Below are 20,018 nucleotides of genomic sequence, written 5' to 3' on the forward strand. Positions count from 1 at the left end.
TATCCAAGGCGCTTTACAAATGAACGAATGCATTACATTCACCCATTCACACCCATTCATACACAGATGGCGGAGGAAACCATTCAAGACACCAACCTGCTCATCAGGAGCAGTTAGGGGTTCAGTGTTTTGCTCCAGGACACTTCGACAGTAACTTTGGGGGAGCCTGGGATCTAACTGGGAGCCTTCCGGTTGCCAAGCGGCCACTCTACCCCTGAGCCACTGCCTCCCCATGGTTTTTCCTTAAGGGGACCAATAAAGGCTTAAAAAAATCACAGTTGAGGTGATAAGGTTATCACCTAAAAGGTGAGTGCTACTCACCTAAAACTAATCCCTCCCTCCCTCCCTCCCTTCCCAAGCCCATCCCTCCATCTCTCTTGCAATAAGTGAACTCTGGTCTGATATATAACACACAACCTCCGTCCCTCATTATTCAGACGAAAATTAATTAACTTAAATGTGGCAGTAGCGGGACGCAGGACACAAATTGGTTCAATCAACATGTACCGTATGTTGTTTTGTTTTCCACCTAAGATATTCTGCTTCCCAGTGTTCCACATAAGAGGCTGCTAGGGGTCATATTGGCATGAATTTCAGCTAGTGACTACAGGATAACTCAATGCATATTTATGGCAGAGAATGCAAATTGCATCAGCACAATTCTAAAGCTGTTTCATCATAATACCTCCCTCTTAAATGTTTTTCGGATGTAATTAGAAAATTGGAGAATTTGGGTGAAGGAGCCATGCTTATGCCCCTAACTCAATTGAGAGAGAGAGAAAAAAAGAGTAACCTTTCAGATTGATTTTTCAATTTCCCCACACCAGAATCATCACTGGGCTGGCTTCCACTAGACTGGCTTCCATTCTCAGTGGATGCTGTGACAACAAAAGAAGACAAAAAAGGTGGAAGCATTAGCCATTTTTTGCACGCATGCATATTCCATAATCAAAGCTGCACCTATCTATAGTATACATCCATAAATCTCTGTTGTCTGTGTCCACTTTATGCACAAATATGGACAGAACATTCCTATGTTGGTGTGTCATACTGGCCTCCAAGTACTAATGGCTACTGCACTACAACACTAAGCACTCTGACAATGGGAACTGCACTAGCATTGTGTAATTAATAGTGGTTCAGATCAGGATGCACTTGAAAATTGTGAAAGCGTCCACAGCCCAACCATTTGACACACATTCCCACTAAGCCAAGGAAGAACCTCCATCCCAAATTCATCAAATCTCCTCACGGTAAATGTCAGTGTTACAAGTGTCAAAGATATGTCTGTTTTGGAACATATAATTTATACATTTGCAGAGATGTGCTCCACTGCAGGTCTTGGCAAAGGTGATGACCAAAGATATGTCATAATGTCCCAGGACATTGGATAACAAGAAGCCAAAACATTCCTCATCCTTGTCTATTGAGCTCACGAAGACTCAGTCACGACACCATCTCATGATTCATTGTTATGTTTTAACTGTCCGATCAGAATGTGACTAATGTACTATAATTGTGAAATTAATATACATTGTATTCAGAGAAGGAAACTTGGTCATGAAGGCAATGGAAGCCAATCAGGAGGGAATATAGGAAATGGGACAGATCCATGTTGATGACATGACTTTAGAGATACTGTGTACCGCTTTGCGTGATTTTAGGGCAAAATCTGTAGGAGTAGTGTCCAAAAATGTGTTTTGCAAGAATAGTCCTCATGGTGGGGCTAGAAGAGGGCCATGTGAGAAATGAGGGGTGTAGGTTGTGGTTTGGCAGCCAAGGAGTGTGTGTGTGCAAAGTTTGCCATGGATAGGGGCAACGGTGGCGGAGATATGAGTAGGGGAAAAGTGTGACGTGACGGACAGACAGCCGGTGGAGGTTTTGATAATCATTTTGTGTGCTGATTGATTTAATACAACTAAGAGAAAACGGATACAGTACACTGGTGTGGTCAATTTTCTTATGTGGGAGTGATTTTTTTTCTTGTCTTATTTACCCATCAGTGGCACTACAACCGCACACATTTTGGCCTATAACTCTTGAACCATAGCTCGTAAAATCAACATATTTCTTTCTCTGGATTCCTTTGTATCAGATTATATTTTCTGCCATCGTGTGTTTTCTTCAAAGCTACATTTGTGTTACTACACCTCAGTGATGTCATTACCTACGCGTTCCGCGTCATAGACGCGTTCACGTTGCCTAGAGAGACGCATTCACGTCATGGTCCTGGGGTCCAGAGGACGCGCCGCCTCCATTGGAGTCCACGTTAAAATAATTTACCGCATCACGAAAAAAATAATAATTTAAAAGTCCACAGACGCCACCATTGTTCATGGGTGAAGGCATCCTACTTTACCCTACGTTAACACAAATAAAATCCGTGTAGACAGTCTTACAGACGATAGAAACGTCAATGTTTTGATTCCACCGATGGCATTTTGCGCGCCCGAATTCACTAGTGGCACAAGTTTTAGTGTAGCACGGGGCCGCTCCCTGACCGTAGTGGCACAGCGTGTCGGGTGCTACACCAAAAGGGGTGCCCCTGATGAATTCGGTGACCGTCATACTCAAGGGACGGCGCTGAAATGTGACGTCTCTACACTGCAGGGACATGGCGCATGCGCACTGAAACTAGTGCGGTCTCTGCTGCTCTACTTCATTTCAAGTTGCTATAATAGTTTAGATGGTTTAATTCGTTTTTTAATGTATTGTGCACTGTAAAGATTTATTATCAGTTAAAACTGGAACAGCTAAAAACTAATTTCACTAGTGGTTCTCAAAGTGGGGTCCTGGTCCTTGAGGGAGTTCCAGGGGGTCCCTTGATAAATTATAGTTAGGAACCAAATAGAACTTTATGGGTCTGTAACTCAGTGAACAAATAGAACCAAATGGACCCGTTCCATTTGTACTCTAGTATTTTAACTCATATGCTGCGATCCGCTGTACCTCTCTGCGATGCCCGTCGTTCCCGGAAATTTAATTAGCTTTAATCATTATGAAACAATTAAAAGTATGATCGCTGTATATGGCCGCTTCGGAGTCTTAGGCCCGCCCCCTAACTGTATCCTGCTGTATTTCCAGTTCTGACCGGATCTAGGTTTCCGTATCCTGTCCAAGGCCCAATCGTAGCTTCCGTCCCATAAACAGAGGAAGAAGCAGCACGTTCATTTCATCGTTTTTTTTTCACGCGGTTTCTTTTATTTGATAGCTTTTCGATTCTTGTGCCCGCCTGGCATATGATCCGCGCACATATCGTCTGCTATGTGCGCGAACGTGTCCACGTGTTACCATAGCGCACAACTGGCCTTTTCCAATGTTTTCTTATGTAACACCGGCGGCTACAGCAGGGGTAACAGCCTGGCAACGGAGTTGTCTATTCCAATGTTTTTTTTTTTATTCGAAAGCTGTCATCTTGTCTACCGGTCTACTACATGAGTCGCGCACAGATCATGCACTATGCGTGCACGTGCCCACGTTAAAAGGTAAGGACAATTTGGCAGCTGCTTACTACAGCTATGTTTAAAATGGCAGCAAAATTGTTAACATGGATTTTATAATATAAATTGGGGTCCCAGTGATATAAATATAATTAAATGGGTGTCTGTAGCCTAGTGTATTTAGAAATCCTAGTTCTAAGTTCAAACATTAGCCAAATTGTAAAATAAATATAAGAAATAGGCAAACATTTTGAAAATAGCTGATCTACAAGCTCACAGCGCTCAAAAACATTTTATTGGGGACTCATAAAACTTTTCTGGGACCCATTTGAATGACCACCTGTGGGTCCCGGGACCCATTACTTTGAAAACCTAGTAACATCACTGCACCTACAGATTCTGTCCAAAACTCACAAAAATCGGTGGGGTCATGTGATCAACATACTGTATCTAATACATACAATTCAGCAAACACAAAGTGGTGGCAATTCTCAAACAGAATGTTTAGCTCCATTCTCTCACAACAAATCTCACAAACATAGCCACCACGTCAAACAAGCGTGAAAATTTTGCACTGTCCACATTTTAAACATGCCACTCTTTGAACCGCATTTATTTAGAGAAAGAAAGACGGGGAAGGGCCCGGGGAGCTGAGCGTCCATATACACCACGTCATCGCATCACCAATACCTTTCACAAAACTTTTTTTTTTTCAAAAAACTTTTTTTTTTTCAAAAAACTTTTTTTTTTTCAAAAACTGAACTCTAGACTTTTGCGGCCCGAAGGGCCGCAAACCTCTAGTATGTATAAGTTTGATTTTTCTGACCCTATTCCAATAGACCGTTTGTCAGCCTTCTGATTGGTCCCTGAGACTGGCCAACCAGAAAAAATCATTCACTTTTTGCTATCGGGGGTGGAGTTGTGCAGTGGGAGAATGTTGCTTTAGTCTTTCAGCATGGTGCGCACTGCGGAACACGGCGAGCGTGCAGTACGGCCCCGCGCCACCATAGCGATTTCGATCATTATAATGAACTAGAAGCTACCTGGCCAACTCGGGAACAATGTAAATAGGGAATGAATGCCCCACCCTTTAATGCAAACCCCATTATACCTGTTGTCATAGGATCCATTTTGACCATCTGTTTGCGTGTGTCCCTTTATGCCCATATATGGAGATATCTGTCTGTCCATTTTATGCCCATATATATGGAGATCTCTGTAGGACCCGTTTTGACCATCTGTTTGCCTGTGTCCATTTATGCTCATATATGGAGATATCTGTATCTGTCTGTCTGCATCCATTTTATGCCCATATATGGAGATCTCTGCAGACACAGTGCCAGTTCCGGAAAACCCTGATGTAAGACATCAGAATCCGACCTTTCGTGCCGGTTCAGGAAAATCGCGTATCGGGTCGGGTCGAGGCCGGGCACTGTACTACCTGCTGCGGCGGGGAACGCTCGTGCCGAATTTGAAATAGGGAATGAATGCCCCACCCTTTAATGCAAACCCCATTAAACTAGAGTGATCGCATACATACTCGGGGGTTCTACAGGAGCATATAGAACCATTTTACAACCACCAGCCTAGTAGTCTAGTAGCCAGAAAGTGAACCCGGACATTTTGAGTACCCTAAAGTTTTATGTTAGAAATGTTGAGTATGGGTCTCCAGCAGTTAAAAACTGCCGGATGCTAACTTGCATATGTTGGGCAATTTTCATAATTAGCATAATTAGCTTTAATTAGCATAATCAACTATAATAATGAAAAATATGTCAAAAACTGATTGGCCGATTTGAACAATATTGGAGTGGTTTTGGGGGTTATTGAGGATGCTGAATCCATTTCTGTCATTTTCTAAATTAAAAATGGCCGTTTTAAACCGGAAATGGCCATATACCAACTTAAATTGGGATGATTTTGATACTTTTTTGTTGATTTTCCAAATGATGAAGTGACTATTTTTGATAGGCTATTGTGGCAGTCATTGTTCTAATAATTTGTGAGGATTGTCTATATTTTGCCTTTGAAATGTAGATAATCTATAAGCATATAAATAACCACATTTATAATTTAATTCATAATCAAAATCAAAATCATCCCAATTTAAGTTGGTATATGGCCATTTCCGGTTTAAAACGGCCATTTTGAATTTAGAAAATGTCAGAAATGGATTCAGCATCCTCAATAACCCCCAAAATCACTCCAATATTGTTCAAATCGTCCAATCAGTTTTTGACATATTTTCCATTATTATAGGTGACTAGAAGCTGGGCCGCCCGAAAACTCGGAACAATGTAAATAGGGAATGAATGCCCCGCCCTTTAGGACCCGTTTTGACCATCTGTCTGCCTGTGTCCATTTATGCCCATATATGGAGATATCTGTATCTGTCTGTCTGTCTGTCGGCGTCCATTTTATGTCCATATATGGAGATCACTGCAGTTATAGTTCTGGGTCCATTTTATGCCCATATATGGAGATATCTGTCTATCTGCGTCCATTTTATGCCCATATATGGAGTATCTGTCTGTGCCTCCAACTGTGTTGCAGACACAGTGCCGGTTCCCCCTTTAATGCAAACCTCATTATACCTGTTGTCATAGGACCCGTTTTGAACATCTGTTTGCCTGTGTCCATTTATGCCCATATATGGAGATATCTGTATCTGTCTGTCTGCGTCCATTTTATGCCCATATATGGAGATCTTTGATCATCTGTTTGCCTCTGTCCATTTATGTCCATATATGGAGATATCTGTATCTGTCTGTCTGCAATCCATTTTATGCCCATATATGGGGGCATTAATTTTATGCCCATATATGGAGAACGCGCGTGCCCATGGGACGAACGGTTCTCGAGATACGCGGATTACATACATACATACACACTCACAGAGATTTTTTGTTGACTCATGTGGCGTACGTGATGTCAGAGCCTTTTATGAAGTGATGTCACAATGAGTCAGAGCTTTCGCCGATTTCCTCCGGAACAGCCTGATGTCAACAATCAACCCCGCATAAGGAGATTCCGAACGTTTCGCGCCGGTTCGGGAAAACCGCGCGTCGGGTCGGGTCGAGACCCGGCACTGCACTCCGTGCCGCGGCGGGGAACGCGCGTGCCGAATCTGAAGCCGGTGGGACGAACGGTTCTCGAGATACGCGGATTACAGACACACAGACACACAGACAGACAGACAGACAGACAGACAGACAGAGACTTCTCGCATTTATAGATAGATTATGCTAATTATGAAAATTGCCCAACATATGCAAGTTAGCATCCGGCAGTTTCTAACTGCTGGGGACCCATACTCAACATTTCTAACATAAAACTTTAGGGTACTCAAAATGTCCGGGTTCACAATGGGGCTCTATGGGCTGGCTACTGGACTATAGTGGTAAGTGTACATTGAATTGCTACGACTTTGTGGCTGATAATGAAAAACCCTATGGTGAAAATGAATGGAAAATGGACTTCCGACACCTCACTGCGATGCTCTATAAAAACAATCTGCCCTGGGTATTTTGTATTACTTAGTAACAGAGCAGAATGGGGCGGGATTTTACAAACAGTGTATTGGCTATGACCAAAGTTTACAGTCCCTGGCTAGGCAACCTGGCCTAGCAGAGACCTGTGCTCCAAGAAGCACACTTTTCTAGTTAGGGCCCGAGCACACACAGTGTGTGAGGACCCTATTGTATTTGCAAAGATTCTTCTTCTTCTTCTTCTTCCGCCGAATGAATCGCGTTTTTGAGCCGCAAAACGTACTCCAAAAGTTGCGCAACAGCCCCACTATACGGTTTCACCCACAAGTACGAAAATCGGTACACACCTGTATCATGTCCGAACTCACAAAAAAAGTCTCTTGGCGCCATCTCCGAAACCAAACAGGAAGTCAGCCATTTTGACTAATTAGTGGCGTTTTGGCACATCTTCGGATGTTTTCACGGGTCGCACTTTAACGAACTCCTCCTAGGGCGTTAATCGGATCAACTTCGAATTCGCGCAGCGTACACAGGACACCTTAACGATGAAAAGTTATCAAAATCGTGAGTTTTCGTAAAACGGCGTGACCGTGGCGATGTGTCAAACTTCCTTCGCCAAACAGGAAGTGCCTTTCGCCAAACAGGAAGTGCCTCTATAACTCATGAACCGTTTGTCGTACAGAGGCGTAGGTGGCGTCATATGACTTGATTAAGAGTCCTGAACCTTAATTGGGGCTTCCTTCGCCAAACAGGAAGTGCCCTTCCCCAAACAGGAAGTGCCTCTATATCTCATGAACCGTTTGTCGTACAGAGGCCTTGGTGGCGTCATATGACTTGATTAAGGGTCCTTAACCTTAATTCGGGCTTCCTTCGCCAAACAGGAAGTGCCCTTCCCCAAACAAGAAGTGCCTCTATAACTCATGAACCGTTTGTCGTACAGAGGCGTGGGTGATGTCATATGACTTGATTAAGGGTCCTTGACCTTAATTGGGGCTTCCTTCGCCAAACAGGAAGTGCCCTTCGCCAAACAGGAAGTGCCTCTATATCTCATGAACCGTTTGTCGCACAGAGGCGTGGGTGGTGTCAAATGACTTGATTAGGAGTCCTTAACCTTAATTGGCGCTTCCTTCGCCAAACAGGAAGTGCCCTTCGCCAAACAGGAAGTGCCTCTATATCTCATGAACCGTGTGGGTAGTGTCATATGACTTCATTAAGAGTGTTTCACTTTAATTGGTTTAACTTAGCCCCGTCCCCTCTTCTGATTGGCTGTTGCCCCTTGTGACGTGGGTAGAGCTGCGAGGGCCCGGTCATTGCTGCTTGCAGCTTTAATTTTATTTGAAATTACAATAGCAGTCAACAGTGATATGAAATGCAGAGACCCAACTAGATTCAGTAAATATTTTCAGCACTATGCCCTACATGATTAGTTTATTTTGCATCCAATACCTGTATTGTTAAAGGTCCTACACCATGCATTTAAAAATAATTTATACAACACTGTTTGTGTCCCAAAAACGTTTTTGAAAAGGTTTGAGGCTAAATTACCACTCCTGAATACAGAGCCCCTGTCATTTCTGCCTGGCTTTCAGAGCATTTTCAGCTGCTGTACCACCTTGTCCTGAGTGGGAGGACTGCGCTATTGAGCCAGTTTTGGCCCCACACTCCTCCCCACCTCCTGCTCAGCAGGCCTGCCCACCCCTCCCCAACCCTCTCCCAGCTCCTCCTGCCTCCTTCTCAGGCCTGCCCACCCCTCCCCAACCCTCTCCCAGCTCCTCCTGCCTCCTTCTCAGGCCTTGTGACATCACAAATCTGACATTTCACAATCAGGACCGTTCTGAGACATGCTAACATAGATCTGCCCATAAACTGAGAAAGACACAATGGTCAGAAATAGGACTTTGTGAGGATAGAAGTTGCTGGTGGGACACCAAGAAAATACATAAAAATTGGAAAAATGAAAATTCATGGTGTAGTCCCTTTAATGTTAAGTCAGGTCAAAACATTTTGTATCTGTTCAATGGGGTCAAACACAACACACACACACACACACACACACACACACACACACACACACACACACACACACACACACACACACACACACACACACACTCCACACACACACACACACACACACACACACACACACACACACACTCTTTGTTCAACACTCTTTCCAGAGATTCAGAGGGTGATCATTCCACCAGATCATACTCATCCAATCCTCTTAGTAAATGAGAGGTTGAGATTAGGATTTAATGCCGGGATTCCGGGATCCGGGCTTCCCGGGCAGAACGCACGTAATTTCCCTCCCGGGAATTGGCGGCGAGACCCGTCATCCCGGAGGTTATGTTTTTTTCTTGTTAGAAAATACAATTTACTAGCAGCGCAGAGGCAATTAGACTGCCTGACACTTTATCCTCGCCAGCCGTGCAAGCATCTCGTCTGTTTCAGCCGTGTGGAAGGATTTTACCAGTTTCCGTGGGCTGTCAAGCAAGGCTGTCATTGAATATAGATGATAATGGCGCATTTACATTCTTATTGCTGCATTAATTATGCTTTTAACATAGCAAAAAAAACCTAACCCTAACCCTAACCCACGCAATGAAGTGCGCCGTTCGCGAGGAGCTGCGCTGCGGTGTCGCGCTCTGTGAGCTTGTATTTCTACTATGTTTCTATAACTATGAAACGCTAGATTTGCCATAAATTGCCGAGATATATAACTGTAACCACCAAACGCAAGCATAATTGGACACATTGCCACTCTAAACATGAAATAGCCTACTCTGCCTACACAGAGAAGCACTTTTATGGGCACAATTGCTCACTACAACACGATGATCATCTTCGCTCTGCTAAAGTCGTGATATTTTGTTTTTAAAGTGGGCGCACCGGCGCAGAAAACGTCATTTCAAAGAGATAGGCCTAGGTATGTGGAAGGAAAATGAATAAGAACATCCATTGCTGCTTTTGACAGTCCCGTGAATTGCGCAGTCACAGAGACCGCGCATGAGTAGTGGATGATGATGTGAATTTGATCTGTAGCCTAATGATGTCCGATCGGATAGCCTATAAAGGTCCAAAAGCGAATCCTGAACTGAAGTTCTGATGACAAGCGAGCCCCTGCCCCGCAGACCGGTGATCATATCTTTCTACCCAGCCAGCTAGAGCAGAGCGCATGTGGGCACTTGTTGTCTCCGCCAGGCCGATAGGCATAGGAAACTGTTTTGCACTTTTCCTTTTTTCTTTTTTTTATATATATATTAACTCATTCTGTGCCAATCACGAGTATACACGTGATATATTAGCGCATCCCACAGTGCCAATCACGTGTATACTCGTGATTCAAAAAAAAAAAAAAAAAAATGTTGAACATTTTTTTTTGAATTTTTTTTTTTTGGACCCCATCAAAACTAGTGAACATGATTTCAATCGCGATTTTGCATGTTTAACCCCCATACAACCCCCATACAACTCAGGTAGCAGACCTCCAAGCTCACAACAGTGTAAAACATAATGGCTATTATCTCAAGAATGCCTGAACGGATTTCCAATCGGATTTTTTTGTTTGAAAGCTGTGAACAAACTGCACAAACCCACAACAATGCAATCCAGGATTGCATTGGATTTTTTAGAGCTCATTCTTCTCTGTTTTTTTCCCATGCATGAGGTGTGCAAGGTTTAATCATGGCTAAGTTGACGAAAATAAGGCTTTTAAAATGCTTGGTAGCCAATAGCTAACTTCAAGCTAACTTCATCCTCTTCCTGTACATGCACAAAGGAAAGTGTTTAGGCAAGTCATGGCTGCAGGGCTTCTGCATATACCAGCATATCTCTATGGGATTGTCTGTGGCACACTTGGCCCCCTCTAGTGGTGAAAGGGTGGCATTAAATGAGTTAACGGGACATCCCGGGGAGCCCGGGATAAGGTCAGAAAATTCCCGGGATTTAAAATGAGCCCAAATCCGGGAAAATATTAAACCCTAGTTGAGATGTCATTAAAATATAAACAACGGTTCCACACAGTGACAATAAACATCTTATCCTGAAAATTATGGCATCTGACACCTCATCCGCACTGCACGTGAGCGACGTGATGCGATGTCCCGCGAAATACTGTCCGCATATGGAGCGTCGGCCATTGCGTTGCGACGTAGCCTGAACCAATCAACTAAATAAATAATGATATAAAGTGTTTGGGGGCGGGACATTGCCATTTACCTCTAGACATCCCTGCAAAACCTTGCTCAAATAGAGGCTCCATGAGCGAAAACAGGAGGGGTGGACGACATTGCGGCACGGCGCGTTGTCGCTCGCGGTAGGTCAGGACGTCCTCATTGAACGGACAGTGCGGATGACTGTTAGTGTGTTGGTTAGGGTTTCGTTTTTATGCTGTGCAGCTTTATTTGAACAATTTAGTGTGTTCTCTTGTTGTTAGGACTACTACATGTAATACTAATGTTTTTGTGTGTTTATCATGTCAGTATGAGCTCTTAAGATATTTCTATTTTGATTGATTGAAGACTTTATTAGAAGTTTGCATAGGAAAAGGTACAGTTTCATGACGGTACAGTTCACTGGTACAAGGTCTACTAAAAGGAGATCCATGAAAAGACTAAGCTTATTTCCACAGGAAACCATTTAAGTACCTCATATAACATTGAATGACAGACGAATAGAACACAGTACTATGCAGTAGATATGTAAATAAAATAAAATTAAAGAACAAAAAAAGAAAAACAGTAAGTCTAAACAAACAGAAAGTATTCACGTTATTCCTGGCCCCGCCCCCGGCTTCCTGTTCATATCCTGAAAGAGGCGGAGGCTGAAAAAGCTGGCCTGAAAAACATCATTTGGTTTCCTGTTGTCCTTGCATCAAAGTGTCAGTAGTTGGCGTTCTAGGCTCTGGGCTCTGAATGTACCTGGGTTGCCATGTCTGCTTATAATAAGCAATTTGTGTCTCTAAAAAAATAGTTGCTTATTGGGCTTACTTTCTAATATATTTTTTTAAACCAGTGGTTCCCAAATCTTTTCATATCAAGGACCCCAGATTACATATTTGTCCACAGTCGCAGACCCCCATCTGAAAATATGTGGTGCCAGGTACCTCCACACAGATTTATGTTGTTAAAATGTTTCAAAAATATTCAAAAAAATGTTTTCCCTCAATATTTTTTAAATAGCAAGTATACAAGCTCACAATGTGTCGCAATGTGACACATTGTGAGCTTGCTGATCTGCTATTTTCAAATGTGAATGTAGTAGGCCTACTGTAGTTGCTTCTGTTGGGCTTATTGGCAAAATCTGGCAACAGAAAATTCCATGTCACTGCCTTACTTGGGAGGAAGTGAAAAGATGTTTATGAAGCAGCACACAAAGAAAAATGCTCCAGCGCCCTCTGTAAAAGGAAAATGGCAGCCTCCATAGAATGGCCAGGAATATGGTGAATATACAAAGAAGGGGCAGGGGAGGGTAGGGCTGGGCTAGGTTTTTTTATTTTTTATTTCTGGTGCAATATACAGTATGTATTGTCCTTTTGCCAAATAAACACAGTCAAAATAAATAAATAAATCCTAAAGAATAAAAAGTGAAAGTATAACTTACTTGGAGAATCCTGGTCCTCTTTGGCCGTGCCTAGAACACAGAATGTAAGTTAGCTAAGCCAAGGGGAAGAAATGGAGAGACATAAATGTAATTCTGTGGAAGAATGCGGACATCGCTTCACTAGCCATGAATGGATCTAAGACCATAAATGGTATTTAGTGCTAGGAGACAGTAGGTGCGTTTATTTAACACATTTATTCCTATCTGATCTAAATAAACCCTATCGAAGGTTTTGGATCAATTGTTTACATGGGGTGAGATCAATCCGATCTGGTGTTTACATGTCCACTTTTAAATCGGGTTAGTTAGCAGTGACGCAAATGATTAAAATACATCGCCCTGTTTCTAATGATAATAATAGAGCCTAATGCAAATGGACAGCCCCACCGAGTGGCGGAGACAAAATAAGCTGCAATGCTTTTTTAATTAGTGGGGAGGTGTGTTGTTCTGCTTATGTTGCAATATATTATCATTATCATCATCAGGCTAAATCCATATTTGCACCCGGTGGCCCATAGAACATAGGCCAATGTCATGGTCCATGGACAAGTGCATTCACGAAAATAACAAAAAGGCTATATCCCCTTATTATTTAGGCTATCTGATGAAGGATAGGCCATTTTGCTGGTGGTTTCTTATGCTATTTGTGATTGCAAGAAGACAAGCTGGCGTTTGCAAAAAGTTAAGCTACTGCATGACCAAAAAAAGAAAATTAGACATTCGCCCGGCAGGGACTGGTGAAGATCGCAGATGTACAAGCTCACAATGCGGCGCGAGCGATGCGTTGTGAGCTTGTAGCTCGGCTATTTTCACGGTGTCCCATATTTCAATCTCTGGGAGTTCAAAGACGGACAGGAACGTCCAGTCGCGGTAGATCTCTCTGTCTCTCCTCTGATTAATAAATAACAGGCACGCACGTGCGCACAATGACCGCGCGTTTGATCCCGTTGCGTTCCCTGGTGTGCGTGAACTTTCCAATTAGCCTATTCATGGAACCCGAATTCATGAATTAAACATAATTAAAACATCGCTCCCTGTCGTCTGAGTCCTCAGCAATTATGCATCCCGAGTTTTTAGTTGATCGATCTGTCGGACGGTTCTCAATCGAGACAGGTCTCAGAGTCTCGCATAAACGTACGCACACAGGCTACACAGATATTCTGCGCATTTATAGATATATTAAAAATGCGTTTCTAAACTATATAATGTGGTGAAACATTACAAAGAAGTGCCCCAATCAATGTCCAGGATAAGCAGGAGCTGAAAGAACATGATCAGATTCTAATCGGGTTAGGTGTATACATGGAAGACTTTTCCTTTTGATCGGGTTGTAAAACGTCTAGACCACCCCTCTACACCCGATTAGAATTTAAATCGGGTTGGGCTTGATTGGGTTTATTTAGGTGTATACATGGAGAATTAGATCGGGTTTATTTAAAATCTTGTTTTAACCCGATTAGAAGTGTCCATGTAAACGGGGCTAATGATATCCAGACACAGAGGCTCCACCTTCAAACTGCTCGGCCAAGGATCTGCATCGCTGCCAAAAGATTTCATCTCGAATGTAATGTCTTAACCCATTTAGAACTGTTGCAACCTATACATTTTAAATCCCAGGGCCACCTCTGTGTTTCATTAGTTGTTGCTATACATTTTAGCAACAGAATTTATTTAAAAAAAAAATTGCATAAGAATTGGAAGGTTTTCAGAAAGCCTAGGTTAGGTTTTAGAAGGTGTTTTTTAGGCCTCAGGTCTAATTAATTAATTAATTATGTATTTTACGCAACTTCCCACGTTATTAGTCTGATTCATCAGTGAATTTTGCGGGAGACCCGCTCTTTCTCACGTCTGCTCGGAGGCAGACTTACATGGGATCAAAGCTTGCCTATGTTATTCTTCATGCAAAAGGCATTAGTCTTGCATGAATAATGCCTTATCACATAATATCACATAAGGCACATAATACATGTATGTAAAGCTTCCACCTTTAAATGATGTCATATTATAGTGAAGTAAGAATACAGGGATGTAGAGAGTAATTACCAGAGTCACTGGAGTCACTGCAAAGAGTCTCATTGGAATCTGCAAAAAAGGAAGAGAGTTAAACCATGAAGGGTTAATCTATAAACTATCTATACTAATAGACTAATAGCACAAAATTGTTATGTCACCTGCATCAAAGGATTCAAATTTTAGATTGTAATTAGAGAAAAGAAAAGGTGAGTATTAAAATATTTTCATTTACTGCTTTCTATTGTTTAGTGATTTTAGTATTTTGATTTCAGTGGGTGGGGACATGCGTACAAGTGGCTAAATATGTGTTTTTGTTTATAGACACAATAAGACGGCAATTTCTTTGTTACAATTTACACCTGCCCCCATAAGTCACATCTACCCATGAAAGATTGTGGTGCATCTTGGGAATGATCTTATTGTGTCTAAAAATACATATTTAGCGACTTGCAAGCATGCCCCCAAATTGGGGCCATGCATGCAAATCAAAATCGCTAAAATTACTAAAATGATAGAAAGAAGCAAATCAAAACACTTTAACACTCATCTTTTCTTTTCTCTAATGACTATCTAAAATCTGAACCCTTGTGGTAAAAAACTAAAGTTGTCCTTTAAATTAACAAAAAATAACAAAATGCAATATATCTGTGTACAGTGACAGTATATTTAGAGTTCAACATTCACTCTCAAAATGGCAAAGAATCAATTCTGTAATTTTTGTAACCAAGGAGATACCATACATTTTTATCTAAATTACTTTGTAATATGGATGTTTGTTTAGGTCAATCATGAGTATCATGTTTTTTGCAACAATCCAACCCTTCAAATCAGTTTGACTATTCAATTCAACAATACTGATCGTATAATGAAGAAAAAGGTCAAACATTATACCTTTCAGTTTATCTTTCGTCTCATCAACCTTTTCCACAATGTCTTCCCCTGCCAAGAGGACAAATTGAAACACTGAACAGACTTGTTTATTTTACTTTATTTCTTTTTTTGTAAAGAAATGAAATCCCCTTGTCTTAACATTCAAAGTGTGAAAACTGTAGCAATTAAATTACGGTAAGTCTCTTATTCTGAATAAAACCATTCTAATGTTGATCCTAAAAGCATATTGTCATTTAGAAAGATGCCACATTATGATCATAATGATCATTCAAATCATACAACCCTTAACCTCAGTTTGAGTAACAAATGTTCATTTTGGTATCCGCACTGCTCGCGAGCGAGCGACGAGATGCGATGTCCCGCAAAATACGGTCCGTCCACATATGGAGCGTCGGCACGGCGTGTTGTCGCTCGCGGTAGGTCAGGACGTCCTCATTGAAACAAATGTATTTTAATGAGATTTCATCGTTAACGTTACATCGATAGTGTCACATCGCGGACAGTGCGGATGACTTGTTAGTGTGTTGGTTAGGATTTCGTTTTTATGCTGTGCAGCTTTATTTGAACAATTTAGTGTGTTCTCTTGTTGTTAGGACTACTACATGTAATGCTAATGTTTTTGTGTGTTTATCATGTCTGTATGAGCTCTTAGATATTTCTATTTCTGGTGCAATATACAGTATGTATTGCAATATACAGTATGTATACTGTGCCAAATAAACAGTCAAAATAAATAAATAAATCCTAAAGAATAAAAAGTGAAAGTATAACTTACTTGGAGAATCCTGGTCCCCATTGGCCGTGGCCGTGCCTAGAACACAGAATGTACGTTAGCTAAGCCAAGGTGAAGAAATGGAGAGACATAAATGTAATTCTGTGGAAGAATTCGGACATCGCTTCACTAGACATGAATGGATCTAAGACCATAGATATGGTAATTAGAGCTAGGAGACAGTAGGTGCGTTTATATATGACAAATGTATTCCTATCTGATCTAAATAAACCCTATCGAAGGTTTTGGATCAAGTGTTTACATGGGGTGAGATCAATCCGATCTGGTGTTTCCATGCCCACTTTTAAATCGGGTGAGTTAGCTGTGACGCAAATGATTAAATACATCGCCCTGTTTCTAATGATAATAATAGAGCCTAATGCAAATGGACAGCCCCACCAAGTGGCGGAGACAAAATAAGCTGCAATGCTCTTTTAATAAGGGGGGAGGTGTGTTGTTCTGCTTATGTTGCAATATATTATCATTATTATCATCAGGCTAAATCCATATTTGCACCCGGTGGCCCATAGAACATAGGCCAATGTCATGGTCCATGGACAAGGGCATTCACGGAAATAACAAAAAGGCTATATCCCCTTATTATTTAGGCTATCTGATGAAGGATAGGCCATTTTGCTGGTGGTTTCTTATGCTATTTGTGATTGCAAGAAGACCAGCTGGCGTTTGCAAAAAGTTAGCCTACTGCATGACCAAAAAAAGAAAATGAGACATTCGCCCGGCCGGGACCGGTGAAGATAGCAGATCTTCAAACAAATGAAATCCCCTTGTCTTAACATTCAAAGTGTGAAAACTGTAGCAATTGAATTACGGTAAGTCTCTTATGCTGAATAAAACCATTCTGATGTTGATCCTAAAAGCATGTTGTCATTTAGAAAGATGCCACATTATGTTCATAATGATCATACAAATCAGGCAATGAACAGACATTTGCCTTTCTTTATTTCTTTTGTAAACAAAACTGAGGGGATACAGTAGAAATACCTACCAAGTAATTAGACATCATTTACATCTATAGAACACTTGAAACTGTCATTAATTAATTTCAAAGATGACACATTACATAGCATTGCAAATCCTTATTTCTTCAACTACAGTAGTGTCAAAGTAGAATAACGTAAAAGGTTCTGCGGGTGACAATGAGGTTTCAGGATCATTAGGCAACATAGATTCCTGAAGGTTGAGAGTGACAGTCTCATAATAGAAAGGTTTGTTTCAATCGTGGTTGCCATTCTAAAGTGTCCTTGAGCAAGGCACTGAACTACCAACCAACTAATTTGTTACGTTGTTCTGAGAGTTTTAACCTAAAATGTAAATGTACATTTCCAGATTGTGAGTTACGGTAATTAGTGTGATACATAACATAAAATGGTTCAGGGAAAGTTGCCAAAGAATGTTCACTAGTGGGATCACTAGTGGGATCTGCCAGACTGGTTGTGCATCACCATCTCTGTCCCTGAAACAATGGGCTGATTTATTTTAAGTTTTTTTGTTTTGTTTTTGTTTTAACTCGTTTCATCTGTCTTGCTCACTCTGAATTTTCCTTTTTTTTTAAATTGAAAGTGGAACCATGCATTTTCTATTGTGAGACTGGTTGAGAGACCAGATGGCCTATAACTCAACACGCAACAGTGACATGTTTGATATACCAGCCATTATATTACCAGTTTAGAGTGTTTGAGACATTCTATGAAGTTCTACTTTCTGTGTTCACTATACAGCTTCAGATATATAGATTTAATAGATTTTAAGCACACAAGACTGATTATCATTATATCATATCATATCATATCATATCATATCATATCATATCATATCATTCCATGTAAAGTGTTGTGAAGCAGTACTAACCTTGAGGTTCAGGTTCTCCTGAAAAGCAACCGACTGAGTGGGCAGAGAGAGAGAGAGAGAGAGAAGGAGAGAGAGAGAGACAGAGAGCAAATCAATTTATAATCTTGGCTGACCACATAACTTAACTCCCAGGATATAATATAAGAAATAGGTACCCGAGAGGTAAAACAAATCTGTGTTCCATCCTGATAGGGAACTTGATGCAAAAGGTTTAGCAAGCTAAAGGCACAATTACATCATTGCACAGTCATTTATAATTATTGAGTAACCTAGCTTAAAGGAGTAGTTCACCCCAAAATGACTTCTTTTCTATTGATTATTCATGCCATGGAGACTGAAGTTTAATAATTTTTTTTTTTGTTTTTGTCGCATTTCTAAGACAAAACAATAACAAATAAAAGATACCCGGACGGTTTCCCTACCCAGTACCATGCATTTGGGTCCCCATCCAGTGCCATGCATTCGGGTGCCCTTCCGGAATCAATGGGGGCAAATTTACTATAATCATATTTGTGTCTTAGGAATGCAACAAATACAAAAAAATAAGTCTATGGCATGAGTAATCCCCACTGAAAATTCTAACTGTACCCAAAAAGAGAAAGTTGTTCTAATGAACCCAACCTTTTTTTTTCTTCATGATCAAAACGGAGCCTCCAACCAGCAGGCAACCAAGAACACCACCAACAATAGGTACGTTGTTTGATCCAGAGTCGTCAGATATGAGATTCTTTGAGACATCTAAAATCCAGAAAGAAGAATGTACTGTACTTACAAGACACGTTTTACTGAAAACATTCGTCAGTACTATGTAAACAGGGTCTTGCTCTAACAGAGCATGCACGCTCAGAACCTTACTCTATAATTAAAGATTAAATAAAATAAATAAAAACTCTCAACTCTCTCCATTTTAACATCTAAAAAGGCCTTTATTTAATTGTATTTGCATACAGTGTAAACAAGCCTCTTACCCCAATCCTTGACTTCATACATTTTGGACGCGGGGTGTCTGATCTCACATCTGTATTTGGCAGAGTCACTTCTTAAAATCTCCACGTGCTTCTTGATCTGGTGAGTGCCGTCGCCGTTGGGTCGGACACCTGTGGATTGCATGCCGTCCTGTTGATCCACCTCCCGCCCATTTCTCAAGATGTTCAGGGTCACGTCTTTGGGTAAGAAGCCTGTCGCCATGCAGTGTAAGATGAGTGAGTGTGGATTCTTGCTCTTCGTGTCATATACATGGACATCTGGTGGACCTGGGAAGCCATGAGGACAACTTTGAGTTTTGAGAAGATATATATGGGCATTGTAGGGAATTTTGAATTCATTCACATTTTCATTTAATTTACCGTAGTCATTCATTCATCATTATTCATATTTGTCAAAGGTTATTTGTGTGTGATACTACCATGTATTTAAAATCTAATATATAAAGCTGAAAAGCAGGCTACTGCATATCACAGGCACAACATTTTGCAGAACATTTGTAATAGAATGTAGCATGCTGAAGTGCTTTACATCAAATCTATATTTATTTATTATCCAATGAAACATCAGGGATGCCCCACTTAACCAAATTAGTTTTATTTTTCTCTCATCCAGAGCACCTTGTAACCTTGTTTTGAAAAGTACTACAATAATAACGTTTTGTTTATTGTGGGCTCGCCTATAAGGCGAGCACACTTTAGATATTGTCATTGTGGGCTCGCCTAAAGGCGAGCACACTTTAGTTATTGTCATTATTTATTTATTTCTATACTAGATCAAGTAGACCAAAAACTTCGGTTCCGTTCTACTCCTACATACTTAGTGAGAAAATGAAAATAAAAACATCAATGTGTTCAGTTTACAGTGGCGAAGTCTGCTATTATTTTCTATAGCAATCGGCCAAATGGTGGCGCTGTAGGAAGCCTTCGAAAGTGCGATCTTTGAACAGGTATAGCT

At 41.1% G+C, this 20,018-nt stretch overlaps 1 protein-coding gene across 1 annotated transcript in view; it reads right to left on the reverse strand.

The window, feature by feature from the left end:
• Nucleotides 1-364: 364 nt before the first annotated feature.
• The window catches only part of LOC308292774 (major histocompatibility complex class I-related gene protein-like), a 79,163-nt gene continuing 59,509 nt past the window's right edge, over nucleotides 365-20,018 (reverse strand). Inside the window, exons 4-11 of the mRNA XM_080735201.1 lie at nucleotides 19,046-19,330; nucleotides 18,699-18,815; nucleotides 18,078-18,110; nucleotides 16,212-16,247; nucleotides 15,437-15,484; nucleotides 14,576-14,614; nucleotides 12,533-12,562; nucleotides 365-878 (exon numbers count right to left, since the gene is read on the reverse strand). Coding sequence (XP_080591327.1) covers nucleotides 763-878; nucleotides 12,533-12,562; nucleotides 14,576-14,614; nucleotides 15,437-15,484; nucleotides 16,212-16,247; nucleotides 18,078-18,110; nucleotides 18,699-18,815; nucleotides 19,046-19,330 — 704 coding nt within the window. The 3' untranslated portion in view covers nucleotides 365-762. The remainder of the gene's footprint in view (nucleotides 879-12,532; nucleotides 12,563-14,575; nucleotides 14,615-15,436; nucleotides 15,485-16,211; nucleotides 16,248-18,077; nucleotides 18,111-18,698; nucleotides 18,816-19,045; nucleotides 19,331-20,018) is intronic.

Source organism: Nannobrachium achirus (assembly GCF_963921795.1).
Source record: "Nannobrachium achirus genome assembly, chromosome: 10".
NCBI lineage: Eukaryota > Metazoa > Chordata > Actinopteri > Myctophiformes > Myctophidae > Nannobrachium > Nannobrachium achirus.